At 31.6% G+C, this 16,990-nt stretch overlaps 1 protein-coding gene across 3 annotated transcripts in view; it reads right to left on the bottom strand.

The window, feature by feature from the left end:
* The window catches only part of LOC124364253 (probable G-protein coupled receptor 158), a 150,096-nt gene that overhangs the window by 21,953 nt on the left and 111,153 nt on the right, over positions 1-16,990 (bottom strand). For all 3 annotated transcript variants that reach the window (XM_046819590.1, XM_046819591.1, XM_046819592.1), the window contains exons 5-9: positions 16,063-16,174; positions 12,343-12,467; positions 4,125-4,269; positions 2,930-2,998; positions 1,131-1,240 (exon numbers count right to left, since the gene is read on the bottom strand). In XM_046819590.1, coding sequence (XP_046675546.1) covers positions 1,131-1,240; positions 2,930-2,998; positions 4,125-4,269; positions 12,343-12,467; positions 16,063-16,174 — 561 coding nt within the window. The remainder of the gene's footprint in view (positions 1-1,130; positions 1,241-2,929; positions 2,999-4,124; positions 4,270-12,342; positions 12,468-16,062; positions 16,175-16,990) is intronic.

The raw sequence follows: 16,990 nt of genomic DNA, 5'->3' as shown, positions 1-16,990 counted from the left end.
GGTTTTCATCCAAAAAACGTTGTGCAACTTCATCTATCTTTTATGCTTGTGTTTACGTTTTATCATATCTCTTCCCTAAAGCTGTGAATATTGCTCATTGCTATAAATGAATAACTTTCTCTCAATTTATCTATAAGATCTTATAATAAATGCAATAGGCATTATCAATTTTATAGACAATACTTGTATTTAGTCTATTTTTAATATTAACATATAACAGTAAATTTATAATTCCACATGAAAATTTAAATAAAAAATTAATAGAAACGACTAATTTGATTAAAAATATATGTACAACAATACTTTACTTGAATTTCCACTGTTACTCTGTAAAATAGTACCACACAGAGTAACAATGTGAATGGAATAAAGCATAAGAGATGAACTTGAGTGCTCATAAGCTGAATAGACATTTTATACTCGGAGAGAAAACAAGAGGAAAAAGAAGATTCAAGATTGAGTGGAAAAGAGGGCTAAAACAGCCCTAATAAAGGCTACCTCTGAATAAAGACATTTTCATTTCATGTGTGATTTCTAATTAAATGTTTTTGAATTATTACTTGTAAAACATTTATTCTCATACATCTTGTATTTGTTTATCAGATAATATAGGAACAATAACTACATCAGTAATAAGATGAATAAGAATAAATAATAATAATTTGTTGTTAGTATTATACTCTGTAAAAACTATACTCCTACACTATAATCATTTACTGTTACTGCCTGTGGACTACGAATGCATTTCCCGATCAAATTATAAATCATGTATTCTTGTTTTAGGGCAGGATATTACACATACTGATTTTATACTCAATATTAATTTGAAGTTGTGTCATAAGTAAGCTATTTATGGTATTTTATTCAGTTATTACGTCCCTTTAAAATAGTTTTTATTTGTTTCTGTAATATTATTAATTGTGCTGAGATTAAGAGTAAAAGAGGACTCTATAGTCCTAACTTTACCTCCAATAAAGCCAAGTTTAATTTATTTCTTACTTTGTATTTTGTAGATATTGTTTATTTTTTTTATATTCAATCCAAAAATAAGCATGTTACTTTCATGAAAATATTTTTGCATGACTTCTACTTTATTTATGAGTCTGTGAATTCTTGGCAAGCAGACATACCTGTACAGTTTGAGGATGATGGCTCCATAGCAGACAATGAAACCCAACTCCCTGAACCAAGGTTCGAACAGACAACGTTCTATGGATGGACTAAATGAGTGTACTATAACCTGCATGGATAAACATGAAGTCAAATAAAGTACACAGCCTTATTGAGAAATTATCAGATTACATACTAAATATAAATATTCATAATTCTAAACACTTATTTCTAAATGGTTCCTCAATATTCTACATAATCTGAGATAAACTTTAATTTTGTATTCAAACTAATATTTTTTTCTCAAAAGAGAAATTTACATGGTCCACCATTGTTATCTTTTTACAGTCCAAATACAGTGTTTTGTTTGTAGAACATGTTTTTATTAGTATCTTTTGTTTGTTGACAAGAGAATTAATCTATTATAATGCAATTTTTGAAGTTTCTCTGCAACATTCCGTAATATTTGAATTAATAGCACCAAGTTAAAATCATAGTTAAAAATATGTAATGGCTTCCATCTTGAAGGTGTTAAAAGTAATACATATTTTTTTGTAGTAACTGAGTAACTGGCCTTGTTACGATAAACATTTAACCCAAATTTGGTAGGATTTAATTTATTAGTTTTTTAAGATATGATTTCTTTTGTAATAAGCACATAGAAACAGAGAAAGAGACAAGAAATTAGGCGGCAGAGACTAGGCGTTTTATGGTAAAATATGTTTGTCTTGACCTGAGCAATAATGTGATTTACCTTTGTCCAGAGAGTTATGAGACGTCCTGTGTAATAGGTTGGTCTGAAAAGACTACTTTGGTCAAAAAAAAAAAAAAAAAACTACTTCCCGTCATTGTAATTTACTTTCAGTCGGTAAAGTTATTAGTACAGTAAAGTTAGTAAAGTATGGTAAAGTTATTTCTGTTACCGTTGTAGCGGTTGGCTTGTTGTCTCAATCAAAAAAGTATATACATAGATTGGTCTGAAAAGTCTACTATGGTTAAAATGCGAAAAGCCACTGTAATATATATATATATATATATATATATATATATATATATATATATATATTACAAAAGCCTGCTTAATATATTTCTTGTACCAGGTTTAGGTCATACACATGTGTGTCAAATTTCACTTTTTTATGACAGCGGGAAGTTGAAAAAACAAAATATAATTCCTCTAGGTGCAAAATTATTTTAGATCCTATAGGTGGTTGAAATTCGTGCAAAAACTTTATTTTTGTGTTGAGAGCATAAAGCACGAGTATTTCAAATTTCATTTTTCTAGGCGAGTGGAAGGTTGAAAACAAAAATACAGTTTTTATAGAATTTGTAACTCCATTTAAACCCCTATAGGTAGTTGAGCTTCATGAAAATGCTTTTGCTTTCCTATTTATGTGATTTGACATTTCACATTGTGTAAGCAATATTACAACAGGGTGTGAACCGGAAAACTTTGATGTTAATCAAGCAATTGATGAGCTTTTCTAAATAAATAACTTTATTATGCTAAGTTAAATCTAAAAGTACATTGATTTTTAATACCTCATCATCATCATATCATAATTATTATTGCTCATTACACTTAATTCGACAAAATTAATTTATAATAGGTTTGTGCAGCTTAATTGACAATTTCAGAAAATATAACACTATTTTTAAGGTCACTAAAAGTTTAGTTTGTAATAGTTAAACAAACCAATTGATTTCAGAATATCTGAACAGTTATAAATCATATTCAAAACTATTTTATGGTAAAAATCATCACTGGTATAATTCTGTTTCTTAAAACTACACACTAATCAATGAAGTTAATAATTACCGAAGCATAGAGAAGAAGTATTCCCAGAAGAATAGTTTCAAGAATGGTCCACATTCCAGCTGCAATAGTCTGAGTAAAAAAAACACGTTGAGTTAAAAATGTGTTTATAACAAAAAAAGGATATCACTAAAAATAATCACAAATGTTTTCAAGAAAAAATTTCATTTGTTTTTATAGCGTTATTCTTACCTAATAATAATCTACAGAGTAATAATAATAATAATAAACACAAGAGGTGGTACAGTACAAGAACAACTGTAAAAAAAAGCACTAAAAAAGTAAATCCTTTCTATATCCTCAACCCAGGCCATTACCTATACTATTAATTTCAATTACGAATAATCTAAATTTGATGAAATCCTATCAAAACCTGATCAATTCCGTTGTCCACTAATCAATATTTTTATGACTAATGAGATGTATTATACTTGATGTAATAGTCCAATAAAGTTTGATTAGTACAAAATTAAATTTGTGATGGGAAGCTCACATAAATCTGTTAAATTTTAATAAACTTCATATCTTTGATCAAAATTTGATAACAATTTTTAATTGGTGTTCTTCCACTATAAATAAAGATTATATTTACAATTTTCGTGATTCTTTTCTGTAACAAGATTTCAAGATTATGTCTTAACAAAAATGCATTGCCATTCAGGAGGGCGAAATCCCAGCAGGTTATAGCTTAATTTAGAAATTCTGAGGAATATTTTACGATTATCAAACGAAAATAAAAGCTAAACACAAAATTAAAGTTGAAGTCAACATCTTTATTTTTATTTCAAGTGGAGCCCACATCTGTTTTAAAGTGACAACCATCATCATATGACAAAAAAATGTTAATTATATTCAATACTATCAGAAGATATTAGTGATTGTTGCAAATCAAAGGTAGCATGCAACGTCTTTACTAGTAGACACATGAATAATATGTGAATATTTTGTAACCAGTGTTGACAGAATTTCAGACATTTGCCATCGTTATGGTTACAAAAGGTATAACACAATGTTTCGAGGATTGGAATCTATCCTCAAAATGTTGTGTTATACCTTTTATAACCATAATGATGGTAAATGTCCAAAATCCTGTTAAACCTTCCATTGTCAATAACAAACTTATCAAAGAATAACCAGTTTTGTTATTTGTAGTGTAAAATGATAACATGTGCGAATTAAAAGAGGGAAGTTAGCCAACCTTGCACTTCCGTTTCCTGAAGACAACGACAGCCAACACAACAGTGACAACAATACAGAAGCTCTGTGCGGCCAGGATGAATGTACGCAGAAACAGATCTACCTCCGCAGAACATTGCTTGCCTTCCCCACAGCTGGGCACACACCTATACGAGGGCACGAAGAAATAATTGTGTGAAATACAATAATATATCAAACTACTCTGGAAGTGAATTAATAACATCCTGTAAAAGGTAAGTGTTTGGATATTTATTTTATTGTGTGTTCACAACTTCATAGCAGTTATAATTCCTCAGGCCAAAATTCTCTGAAATACACTCTTCAGAATTGGAGATCTTAATTGTTCTTGGCCAGTATATGTATGAAACAGTGCTTTATGTACAACAAAATCAGCAGACAACTACCTACTCTTGGCTCAATCCATCATTATAACACCAGAAGCTGGGATAAGCATGCATTTCCCTGTTACAGGTTGGAGCTGTTTGCAGGGAAGCCATTGTATGTAGGAATTAAATTTTTCTATCAACTCCCTAGTAATTTAAGAAATGAAAATAATTTAAAAAACTTTAAAATCTTTTTAAAATAGTACCTGGTGGATAAATCTCTATATTCAATTGAAGAATTTTTTTGAAAATGTACTAACTTTTTATTTTTTGTTACATGAAAATTGTTTTATTATACCGTATGACAAGTAGTAATAAAGCAGAAAATGTGAAATGTACTTAACGATTTATTAGTCTAAGAATAAAAATAGCATTTTTAATGTTAATTGTTTCTTCTTACAATTTTTAAAAATATTGACACCATACATATTGTAACATGTACTTTTTTATTGAATACAGTTTATTGATTGATTTATTTTGCTGCAATCTTCTTGTTTGGAAAACCTACACGAACACGTTCGACGATTAGAGCTGTAACGTTTAAACCATAGTGTTTGTTTTCATTAACTACTAAATATAACTCAATTTAGAAAAACATAAAGATAGTACATACAGTACAAGTTTGTCATTTCGTAAATACGTAAATAAAATAAAAATACGTAAATTAATAATACGTAATTATGTTTTTAATACGTAATGTAAAAGTAAATAAAATTATTTGGAGCAAATCATATTTTTAGAGTTAATTTATTTTGCATATTATACAGCACACATACATTTTTTAACAATCACGAACAATTTTTGATAGAGTAATTTGAATATATTTATTATTTAGCCCAAGTCAAGGTGAAGATCTCTTTATTGTTTATTGATTGTTTATTGACATTCTTTTGTACATTATCATAGAGATAAGAACAAGGGTCATAGAAATACATGTTAAAATTCATTGGTTAGGCATTGTCAGTCCATTGATAAAATTCATCAAGTTGGTAGAAAAGGATGTTCTTGTAGCCAGCACTTCAGGAGTTGTCCAAACTGCAGCCTGCTGGTCTTCTTCAGGTCCTCTGGAAGGGCATTCCATAACTTGGCTCCAGCGTAGGTCGGTTTCCTTTCTTTGGCTGTCAGTCTGTGTACAGGGAGTTGATAGCTAGAGGCATGTCTGGTGTTATAGCTGTGAATTTGGGCACCGGTTCTTGCTGCTTCGGGTGACTTGAGGTGGAAAAAAGAGACAGCTTCCAGGATAAAAAGATTCACTACAGTGAGTATTTTCAAACTCTGCAAAGGCTTGACGACAGGATTCTTTAGGCTGGAGACCCTTTAAAACCCTGATTGCTCTTTTTTGGTGGACAAGGAGCCGCTGCAAGTTGCTTTGCTGTAGTGCCCCCCCCATGCCGCAATCCCGTACGGAGGTCAGACTCATAGAGGGCGTAGTAAGCTATCTTTGCTGTTGCTGTGTCACTAATATTTTTTATTCTGCGGATTACATACAGTGTTTGTGCTGAGCTTCTTGCAAAGGGAATTTACGTGGTTCAGTCCAATCAAGACGGTCATCAATTAATATACCCAGGTACTTTGAAGTAGTAGTTTCCTCCAGATTTGGTAGCCTTCCTGTTGTTTCTTTGTGTCTTCCTAGGACCAGCTGCTTCGTTTTTATTCTCATTTATAACAAGATCATTTCCTTGGGCTGTATTGTATTGCCATGTTTAGTGCGGTGTATGCTGCTATTTCAGTTGTTCTGGTTCTTTTTGACCAAGGATGAGGACCGTATCGTCAGCATACATCAGTGTATGGCTATAGTCTTGCATGTGGCTAGGGAAGTCATTTGTGTATAAAAATAAACAAAATAGGCCCTAGTACAGATCCTTGTGGTACACCACGATTAATGATCTGTGGAAGTGGTTTTATCTGTTGTGTTAATCCGTTGCTGGTGTGATTTATTTCAACAATTTGTCTTCTTTCTGTTAGGTAGCTTTTTATCCAGTTGTATGTATGATTGTCCTTTCACTCCAAGATTTGTTCAGTTTGTCTAAAAGATGTGTATGGCTAAGGCAGTCGAAGGCCTTAGAGTAGTCGAGCAAGATAGTAGTAACTGTGTTGCCTTCTTCCAGTTGATCTGTTAGGAATTCAACAAGGCTAATAAGTGCTGTTGTTGTTGATCTTTCAGATCTGAAAACCATGTTGTTGTGATGTAAGCAGTTGGTTGATTGACAAGTGTTGTAGGAATCTGCTCAAAAATAATTTTTCCATAACTTTAGAAAAAGTTTGGTATCAGTGATATCGGCCGATAGTTAGCAAGTTGTTTGGTGCTTCCTTGTTTGAGCTTTGGATAGACTTTAGATATTTTTAAAGCAGATGGAAAATGTTCAAGAAGTGAAAGATTTGTTAATGACATTCACTAGAGGACCAACTATTTCTTCTTTACATATTTTCAACAATTTTGTAGAGACACTGTCATATCCAGCTGAGGTTTTGGTTTTCAATGATCGGATTAGTTTGTCTATCTCTTCTAGGGATGTCGGTAGTAGTTTTAAATTTGGAATATGTGGATTTGCGCCTGGTAGTATTCTTTGAACACACTGTCTTGGTTTTGATGTATTGTCTTCAGCTATGTTTATGAAAAAATTGTTGAAATGTTCTGCAATTTTGACTGGGTCACTTATCAGTTCTCCCTGTATGTCTAATGCTAAGGGCAGGGGCTTATCCTCTTTTGACTTCCTCTCTGAATATATGATTTGCCATATTGCCTTTGATTTTTTATCTGCCACTGTTATCACATCAATGCTTTCTTGTCGTCTCAGATGTTTCAGCCTAAGATCATATTCTTTTTATAATTGAGCTGCGTTATTTTTGTCAATCTCACTTCCAGTTATATTGTGTGTCTTGAGCTTCAATGTAATGTCTCCTCAACTGCGTTTGCTATGGGGTCAGTCAGAATTTGCTTATTTTGTTTTGTTTTTATTCTCATTTTTTGTTATAGGGCATGTCATATCTATTTGCGTTAGAAAGAATACCGCTAAAAACTGTTGTAAGACTCCTCTGCATTCGTTGGAGCTGTAGACTGCTGTCCAAGTTTTGCTGGTGAAGGAAAGCTTTTAACTTAAGCAAAATTTTTTGTACTCATGTTTCTGCGCTCAGCCGATGGTGGTGGTGGTAAGTAGTTATCCAAGTTGATGGTACAGAGCTGTCCTGTGTGGCCTGAGATTGCTGTGTTTAAAACCTTAACATGCAGCTTTTCTAGCTGCAGGTTAGTGCATACACAGTCAATGGATGTTCTGGAGGTTGGTGTGATTCTAGTGTATGGGAGGTCCAGTCTCTGGATGTTGTAACTAGTCAAGATCTCTGTCATTAGAATGTAGTCATTCTTTTTTGCCCTTGCTGTCAATATTAATGTCACCCATGATTAATACCGGCTTGTTAGTTGGTAAGCGTTCTAATGCGTCAGATACAACATCCAGACCCGCCTCCAAGTTTCCTTTAGTCCTGTTAGTCTGGACCTAGCCCAAACTAGGTAGAGACTGAACTTGCCAAGTTCAATCTTAGCAATTGCTACTTCACATATCATTTCCATACTGTATTCGTAAGTATCCATTGTTTCAATTTGACATTTTAAAGTGTCATTTGTGAATATAGCAACTCCTCCCTTCTGATGGTGTTTTCTGCAGTATTCTGCTATCAGTGAGTATCCTATTAGTCTTGTGTTTGACAATGTGTCTTTTGTCAGTCCATGTTCCGTCACGATCAATAGGTCAGGTTTTAAAATGTTGAGGAGGGTGTTCAGGCGTTCGATTTTGTTTGCAATTCTGTCTGTGTTTTGATGTAGGATAGTAAGGGATTTATGTTTCACCTTTTCTGGCACAGGGCTGTGTTTTATTGAACAGTTTAGGAATTGATTCCTCGTTTTTCCAATGCTCTAAAAAAGAAATATGATTTTGCTCTGTGGGAGGAGTATCAGGCTGGTGAACATCTGCTATTACTTGGATTTGTTGACCAAATGTAGGTGGTGATGATGGAAGCACGAGAGGCTGAGCATAGGTGGGGAGCATGGATGGTGCAGGTTCAGTATTTAGTTGTTGAAAGAGTTGACTTATAGTTTCTAGGCATGTGGTCAATATAAACATTTATGTGTTTACGTAATACTCTTAACCATCTAGTGTATCTATCGCAGTCCCTAATGTTAAATGTAAACTACCTTTCTTGACCAATGTTTAAAAATATTAATTCATTTTTACCACACAACAACATCAAATTGACTAAAAACAAATCAAATCACATTTATTACCACAAAATACTGAAAAACAGAAGTAAATATTTTATATTGAAAAAGAAAACAAATGTAGCACTTGGATATCTAATGGTAATAAAATATACAATATTATTATAGTATTATATATACAGTATTATTCAAGTAATACAATTCTAAATAGTTAACATTAAATAATTTAATGCTAAATAATATTAAAAAGTCTTATTTCACAAAGAAATTTGCTACCTAATTTCTGTATAATTAAAAGTAAGATGAGGAAAGAGTCTACATGGGTCTTGTGGCCTGTGCGTAGACTCGAGTTGAAATTTTCAGGATTACAATTTTATCTTGTACAGTGTGTAAATTAATTTTATAAAACTTTAATTGAAAGAAGTTATCTGAAGTAGAATAACCTATGCATATGACTTAAGAATTCTGATAATTAGCAATATTGTAGAGAAAGTAAACAAAACAAATAAATCATATAAATAAATATAAATAAAAATAAATAAAAAAATCAGTCACCAAACAAGAAATAATACATTTAAACTTATTGAAAACAAAGTGAACCAAAATGATGACAAACAAGAATTATACAAACAATCTGGAGTATACAAAATTAACTGTAGTGACTGTGAAAGCTATTATATTGGGCAAACTGGAAGAAATTTTAATAAAAGGTTTAAAGAACACATACAAGCTTTGAAAACAAATAACATGTCTACAATAAAATCAAATTTTGCTGAAAACCTATTGGAGACTGACCATAACTAGACAAATATTGAAAAGAACATGGAAATTTTAGACATCGAAAGGAAAGGAGAGAAGTTAAACACAAAAGAAGAATTACATATCTATCTAAATTATAATAAAGATCCTCATAACATTTTAAATAGTAATCTGAAAATAAGACAAATCTAATTTTTGAAAAAATTAAAATATTGAATACAGATTACTAATAAGAAAATTACAACTGTGTAATTTAAATTTAACATATGTTTAAAAGGTCCACATGTGTATATCTAATTGTTTATTATTTATTTATTTAGAGGTTAAAGTACACTGATGATGGTTAAAAACCGAAATATGTGTATGTAATAAAAAGATTTTTAAAAGGGTTTTAGTTACTTTCATTACATTAATAAAACAAATAAAATATTGAGTGAACAAAAATTAATAAAAATAGGATGATTACTTAGTGAAAACGGATTTATTTATCTTTAGTTTGGAGAGAAGAGGAGAGGGGACAATCCCGTCAGTCAGTTAGTCTATGTCCGTCTGTAGTCAACAGAGATAAGTGACTCGGCCTCCTCACTGCTGATGAAAATCAAAAACTCCTTGACATAGAATAGAATAGAATAGAATAGAATAAACTTTATTTCTCATAAATATGCACACATTCCAACATATTCAATACAAATATACAACAAATATAAATGCAAACCACACACATAGCAAAATAATCCTGTGCATAGCACGCGATTACATAGTATATCAGTACTGGCTGACCTTGACACATTAACATTCATGCTACACATACATACATACATATACCGAGAAATAAAGTATTGGCCTCCAAGGCAAAGCCTGTTTTGAGGCATTTACATGATTCATAAAAATAAAAGAACTAGCAGTGATAGAACAACAATTATACATTTTCAAATATTATAACATAATCCTAAAACCCTCTTTCCAACAAAATTCAATTAGATTCATACTTGCAAGATAAAACAGATAAATCACACATACACTAATTATATAAAATAAACTATAAATTATAATCATCATTAACACACATTTCACAAATACCACACATTTCTCTTACAACACCTCTAAAGAGGGAGAATCGAACAGCTTGAAATTTTTAAAACGACAAGAATAATTTCTATAGAAAATATGTGCTAGATAAAAACTGTTTGTTGTCGCAAATGATTTGTGTTGGTAAAACTATTGTAAGATGGTACTTCAGTTGAAATTAGGAAAGGAGGAAAATTGGGTCAATGCAGACGAAAATAAACGTGTTTTAGTGAGGGAGCGAAGGGGTGGTGTATGATAACCCTTGGTAAACAGACACTTGCAGGCACGTGCTGCAGCATAAGAATATTGTAATTATGTAAGTGTAATTGCAACCATGTGAGCTTTGTAACTGTCGAATACTTTGTTATAATTGTATAATTTTGTTTGCACCTTTCAATTTTCTAGCTTTGCTGTATTATAAAACCTAGAATGATATGGAATGAGAATAGTACTGAATTTTTAGGACAAGAGTGGAGTAATTGATTTCTATATTTTCATTGTACTTGAAATTTGTTCAGTTCACCGTACTTTCAATGTGTTGCACTTCAGAAAGAAATCTTGATAAAAACTTGCACTTCTTGGGTCATGATAAAAAAGTTAAAAAATATTTATATAAAACATTTACAGTTGAAGAATTTAATTGAAAAGAAAAGGCAGGTGATTTCAAAATTAATTGTATATCTTTAAAACTGAAAATTCTGTTGTGAAAAGTTATTTCTCAGTATTATAATGTCAAAAGAACCAGTAATTAAAATTTAACATGTACAGTTTGCACTATTTATTGTTCTCTGAATGTGTAACATAGTCAAGTAGGGTGTCTTCTAGGTTTTGTGTGTTTTATTTAATTATTATTATCACATTTCTTCTAACTTAATTATTGATATCATACAGGGGCAAAAATTTTCAGAGTAAGATTTTCTGGGACAATTTATTGTATAATATGTACTATTCAACACACATATCTTAAACCATTTAGAAAAAACTGGCTGCTTTAATTATCTTAAAATCTTAATTATCTTGAATTAATATCTTATATAAATAATGTTTATCTCTCAAAACATTTGTTTCTAATTAATATTATATAGTCAATCCCCACAGTTAATTAAACGATATTCATTTGAAGAAAATTTAATTTCAATAAAGTTCCAAATTTTATACTTTACTGTACTTTTATACTCATATTAAATTTAATGCACAAGAACAGATTTTCAATAATTTCTATCAAATATTTTATTTTATGTTTCATGCCCTTTGAATTATTATTTTAAGCAGATGGTAATATCATCTGCATGGAGTAGTGTTGAAAGATGAAGATGATATGTTAAATTTTAATTTGCTTAAGATAATTACAAAGCAGCAGATTGCCGAGAGGTAACTGTAAAAAAATAGATTAGAAGGAAAAAAATAGAGAATGACAAGATGACTCTGTATGATAACAAACAATATTTGACAATGTAACACAATTGATCTATAATGAAAAATGAAACAAAATAGTAACCAATTTACTAATTTAGTGTTTGGAAACTCAAATAATTTGCAGATCAAGCCTAACTATCCAACATACAACATCAATTTATTGAGTGACTTGGTGCCTTTTGTTATTTAAACACTGATACCAATTCATTGAAAAGAAACACACGTGTTTTTTATGTGTTAAGATATGTAGGGAAAGATTTAATATGTAGACTTGCTATAGATTTGAATTCTGCATGCAACCTCTGGGGAGTCTGTTACAACACGTGGTGTGTTGTACTTCTACATTCTACGAAAACAAAATAATATTGTGGTCTTTATACCTGTAGAAGGTAGCCCCGTACTGGTCGTGAACTGTGGTGTTGGCAGCTGGCGGTGGAACAAACCCAGGGAGACAGGCACACCTGTAGCCTCCTCGCCGCGTGCCGAACCCGTGGATCGGCAAACACTGTACATATGTGTACTTACAATATTACACATACAGTAATTAATTTGTTTTGTATTATACATGGTGTAAAAAGTACCGCACGGGCTTGATAATTCTCGATCAATTACAGGTAAAGCAATAAAACTTGTTATATCAATACTGCACCTATAAATGTACTTTTTGACGTACCTACCATATGTGCGTCATGTTGGGGGATGGCCCGCATGAAGTCAGAAGGAAATCTTAAATGAGAGCATAGGTCGAGTAGTAGATAAAATTAAAGGTCTTTATTAGTAGAGTACAATGCTGCAAATTCGACCTCAAAGGGTTCACTCTTTAAAAAATTATGCTGGTTTAAAGTTTGAAACATTTATAATGTAAGTACTGTCCTAGACGGTTTAATATTCTCGTCTTGGATATTCTCAAGGAGTTTGCATGGTAGTTATAGTGACTTCACATACAATTGAGGTTGGTATACAAGGAGTTAAGCAAAATAAAATTAATGTAAAAACAGCTCAAGATGTACATTGTTTTAAAGTGTAATGTAAGATGTACATGAAGACTTCAAGTGAAGTCCAAAGCCTAACTTAAAAATAAGAATTTTCCCTTTAGCATTCATCTATGCTAAACAATCCTTTTATGTTGTATATCTTGAGCTAAGCTTACGGTAAAACTCCCTGTAAACCATTTTCCATTGGATGTCTACTACCGTGACATGACAAAAAATGGTAGTTACTTCAAAAAGTTTAATATCTTTATAAACTTGGTAGTAATGGTGTACCAAGTTTTATTGCTTTACCTGTAATCGTTCAGGAGTTACCAAGCAAGCCAGTGCGGGACTTTTTTATCACCCTGCCTGCTACAGGTTGTTCGACAGAATGTAAAAAAGTATATATATATATATATATATATACATATATATATATATATGTATATATATATGCAAGTGAGAGATCCGGGTTCGACTCCCGGCGGAGCAAGTACTTTTTGCGATTCAATGTTTATTGAAATTATATATATATATATATATATATATATATATATATATATATATATATATATAAGTAGTATATATATATATACTTTATATAAATATATATAGCCTACACCTCGAAAAATATTTTACATTTGTTATGGCTTGCATTGATCTTATAAAATGTCTTTCAAATTATCGCACAGATTTTAAGCTACAAAGTCCAAACACCCATACATACATACACACGCATACGTGTCACACTCACACACACATAAAACAGAACAGGCTTACATAACAAAACTCATTAATTTTGTAGAACAAATTGGTTACGTTGTAAGCTGGTAATGCAAAAGTACTACTATTGTAATATGTAACTATAAAAACCTAGTGTAACAATAAAATTCAGGGCTGGATCTACATTTGGGCTTAAAGAGCTAAACTCTGGATGGAAAATCGTGGAAGATAAAATTTAGTAATTCATTGATTATAAATAAAGTAATTAAATCTGTTACAATGAACCTTTTAAACGTGATTGGAATCTAGGACCAAAAAGGTAAGTTACTAGAATTAAAATTGGCTTTTGCTGAGGTTTGACAATAATTATCCTTCTACTGGACCCAACACGCGATTATAGTGTAGAGTTAATGAACATGTCATAGAGAAAGATTGATACGTTCATTTGACATGCGAACATCGAAACAATATTTTTACTACCTTTACAATCTCTTCTACACAATGCGATTGCCACAAAGATTTCGGGATTTGGCTAAATCTGAGCAACGATTACTACGATGATTGCATAGTGTGTAGGAGCCTTGATTGATGTCGACTGCAACCAGCCACCACCGCAGTGCATGCCATAACGATCGCAGTTGTGAAGAAAACTGCTTTGATCATGTTTTCTAACCTTTTGTGTCCTTAATAGTAAACGTTTTCTCTTTAAAACAGTTTGGTAGCTTAACCACAGTGTTGAATCAGTTATCTTAATGTTGTACTGTGCTAAAATGCTATATATTTTATTTGTAATTGTGTTTTTCATAATTCGCACAGTACAAATAGTATTTATTTTTTAAGCTGGTTGAATAAGTATTATTAAATATCAACTGACAAAGACCACTACATTGTAACAATTGCTTTTGTTCACCCAATTTGTTCCGTTTTTATGAAACCTTTATTTGAGTTTTAACGGGTTAGGATGTAATAATTTCTTTATTTAAAACAGTAATTCATAATAAAATTTAATAATTTGAAATAAAAATGTCCTATTTTAATTAATATATATAAATGTGTATATAAAATCATACTATTCAGCTCTCCCCCCTCCCACTCCCTCGCCCCCCTCTTCCCCACTCCCTCCTCCTCTCCCTCCTCATAGTTGTATAATTAATATAATCAAAAGCTATTATATTGTCAAAAGTGGTAATATTTCACTCTTAAAGTGCTTTCAAGATGTAAATAATTATTATGATTTAAGGTTCAGACAAAAAATGACATCTAATCAGAACCTGACCTAGAATACGATGAGTTCACCTAATTAAAATTCAACACTCAAGAAACATGAAACATTACACTTCTTGAATACTTTCCTCTGGCTTGACCTACTTTATAAAGACAGTAGATACATTTTAACAATCTAGATTATGATAGTAATCTCTTAGCTCTACGAGGAGCAAATCTACTCCATTTAAACATCTTTGTTCACGAAAAACGAACAGGTCATCTGCTTATAAATATATATATTGAAATCATTAAAATAGCGACATTATACGAGTATAACAATTCTTTGTGGCAATATTGCCAATCTGTAATATATCTAAGCTGATTATCAGAGCACAACTCATTGGAAATCTTAGGCAATAATGAAGAAAAATTAGCAATAGCTCCCAAAATTTATATTAATACAAGCATCAATGTCTATTGATTATCTTCTATAGATGTTTAATAGTGCCATAATTGCAACAAAGTGTCATTGGAAAAATGAACAAGACTGGAAAATGTTTTTGTATTTATGATACCATTTATACAGAGTAAAAATAACGAAAAATCCAAAACAGAACCTTGTGAAACACCCGATTCTGGCATACAGAATTTTAAAATGAAACACGTTTATATTATATTTACCGACAGATGGTATAGTCAAAACTTGTGTTTTATTCACGGCAAACTATTCATAAAGATCTTGTATTTTTTGTGTTGTAAATCGTGACGAACAGCTACTAGTGTATATATAATATATATATGCTCTTATGAAACGACATATTTAATTTTTAAACATAATAATTAGGTTTACGGTGATGAATAATTTAGCATAAAATGTAAATTGATATCTAAAGTGCCTTCATTGTGAATATCCTAGTAGATGAACATAAATATGGTTTTGGAAATATTTTCCTAAAGTTTCACATGAATAATTAAAATCATATTTGAGCTGTTAAGTAAAATTTCTATATTATTTTTCTACAATCTGTATAACTTGAATATTTTAAGTTTATTAAAGTACGAAAAGTAGTGACACTAACACAAAAATGAAAGAAAGTTTTGGTCGCCAAACATACTTGAGTGACACCTCCACTAGAAGCAGATTTGCATTACAACCTTGCATGACAAAGTACAGGGGAGGATGTGCGACTGTCAGTTTACCTTTGTGGACTGTGGATCACAGTTGTGGGTTCCACCGAAGATTGGACTGTTCACTTCATCACACTGGTTCAGGTCCACCCAGTCCAACGAGAAGAACAAACCTGCTGTCTTCCTGCAACATGTGCGTCACACATTACTGTTTTTGGTTATAGGCCTTACTACACACATGTGAAAATTTGTGCCTCAGAATTGTTTACTGAGCAATGATAACAATATTATTGTGAAGGAAACCGGATTTCCCGGACATTTGCCATCGTTCAGTGATACAAAAAAAAAAAAAAAAAAAAATCAGTAACACTACGTTTCGAGATTTGCAATCTGATCTCTTCTTCAGGTAAATAATTAACCTAATATATAATTACAAACTAGGTTAAAATAAACAAATCGTACCAAAGCGTTGTGACACACGTAAGTCAGGAATCACAACCACCATGTTGTGTGTCAACTTCACTAACTTTAAAACATGCACTTAATAACAAAAACCTATACACCACACTAATCATTAAATCTGAACTACAGAATAAAGGTCACAATACGTCTGCATTCGTCTACCAACCACCTATGACTGACGGAAACGTAACGGTTACCTACTGAATTTTTTGTTTCACTGAACGATGGCAAATGGTCGGAAAAAAATCCTGTTTCCTTCACAATCCTTCCATTGTCAAAAATAAACTTCACACAAAGAACAATTATTGGGTGACGTATACAAAAAATTGCCACTGGCTAAATATTTATTTACTTCAGTTGTGAATTCTTAGTGAATTTTTCACTTTAGTCCTAATACGATGAATTAAATATATCGTAATATTTTTGTTATTAGTGTCACAGTTTTCTCATGATCAAATCTGTAATAGTGTTGTGGAATTTTATCATCACTGACTTTGTGATTTGTTAGCTGATCTCTGATCAGACTGGCCGTTTTGAA

Source organism: Homalodisca vitripennis, chromosome 6 (assembly GCF_021130785.1).
Source record: "Homalodisca vitripennis isolate AUS2020 chromosome 6, UT_GWSS_2.1, whole genome shotgun sequence".
Classification (NCBI taxonomy): domain Eukaryota; kingdom Metazoa; phylum Arthropoda; class Insecta; order Hemiptera; family Cicadellidae; genus Homalodisca; species Homalodisca vitripennis.
This window is presented reverse-complemented; position numbering and strand designations above follow the sequence as displayed.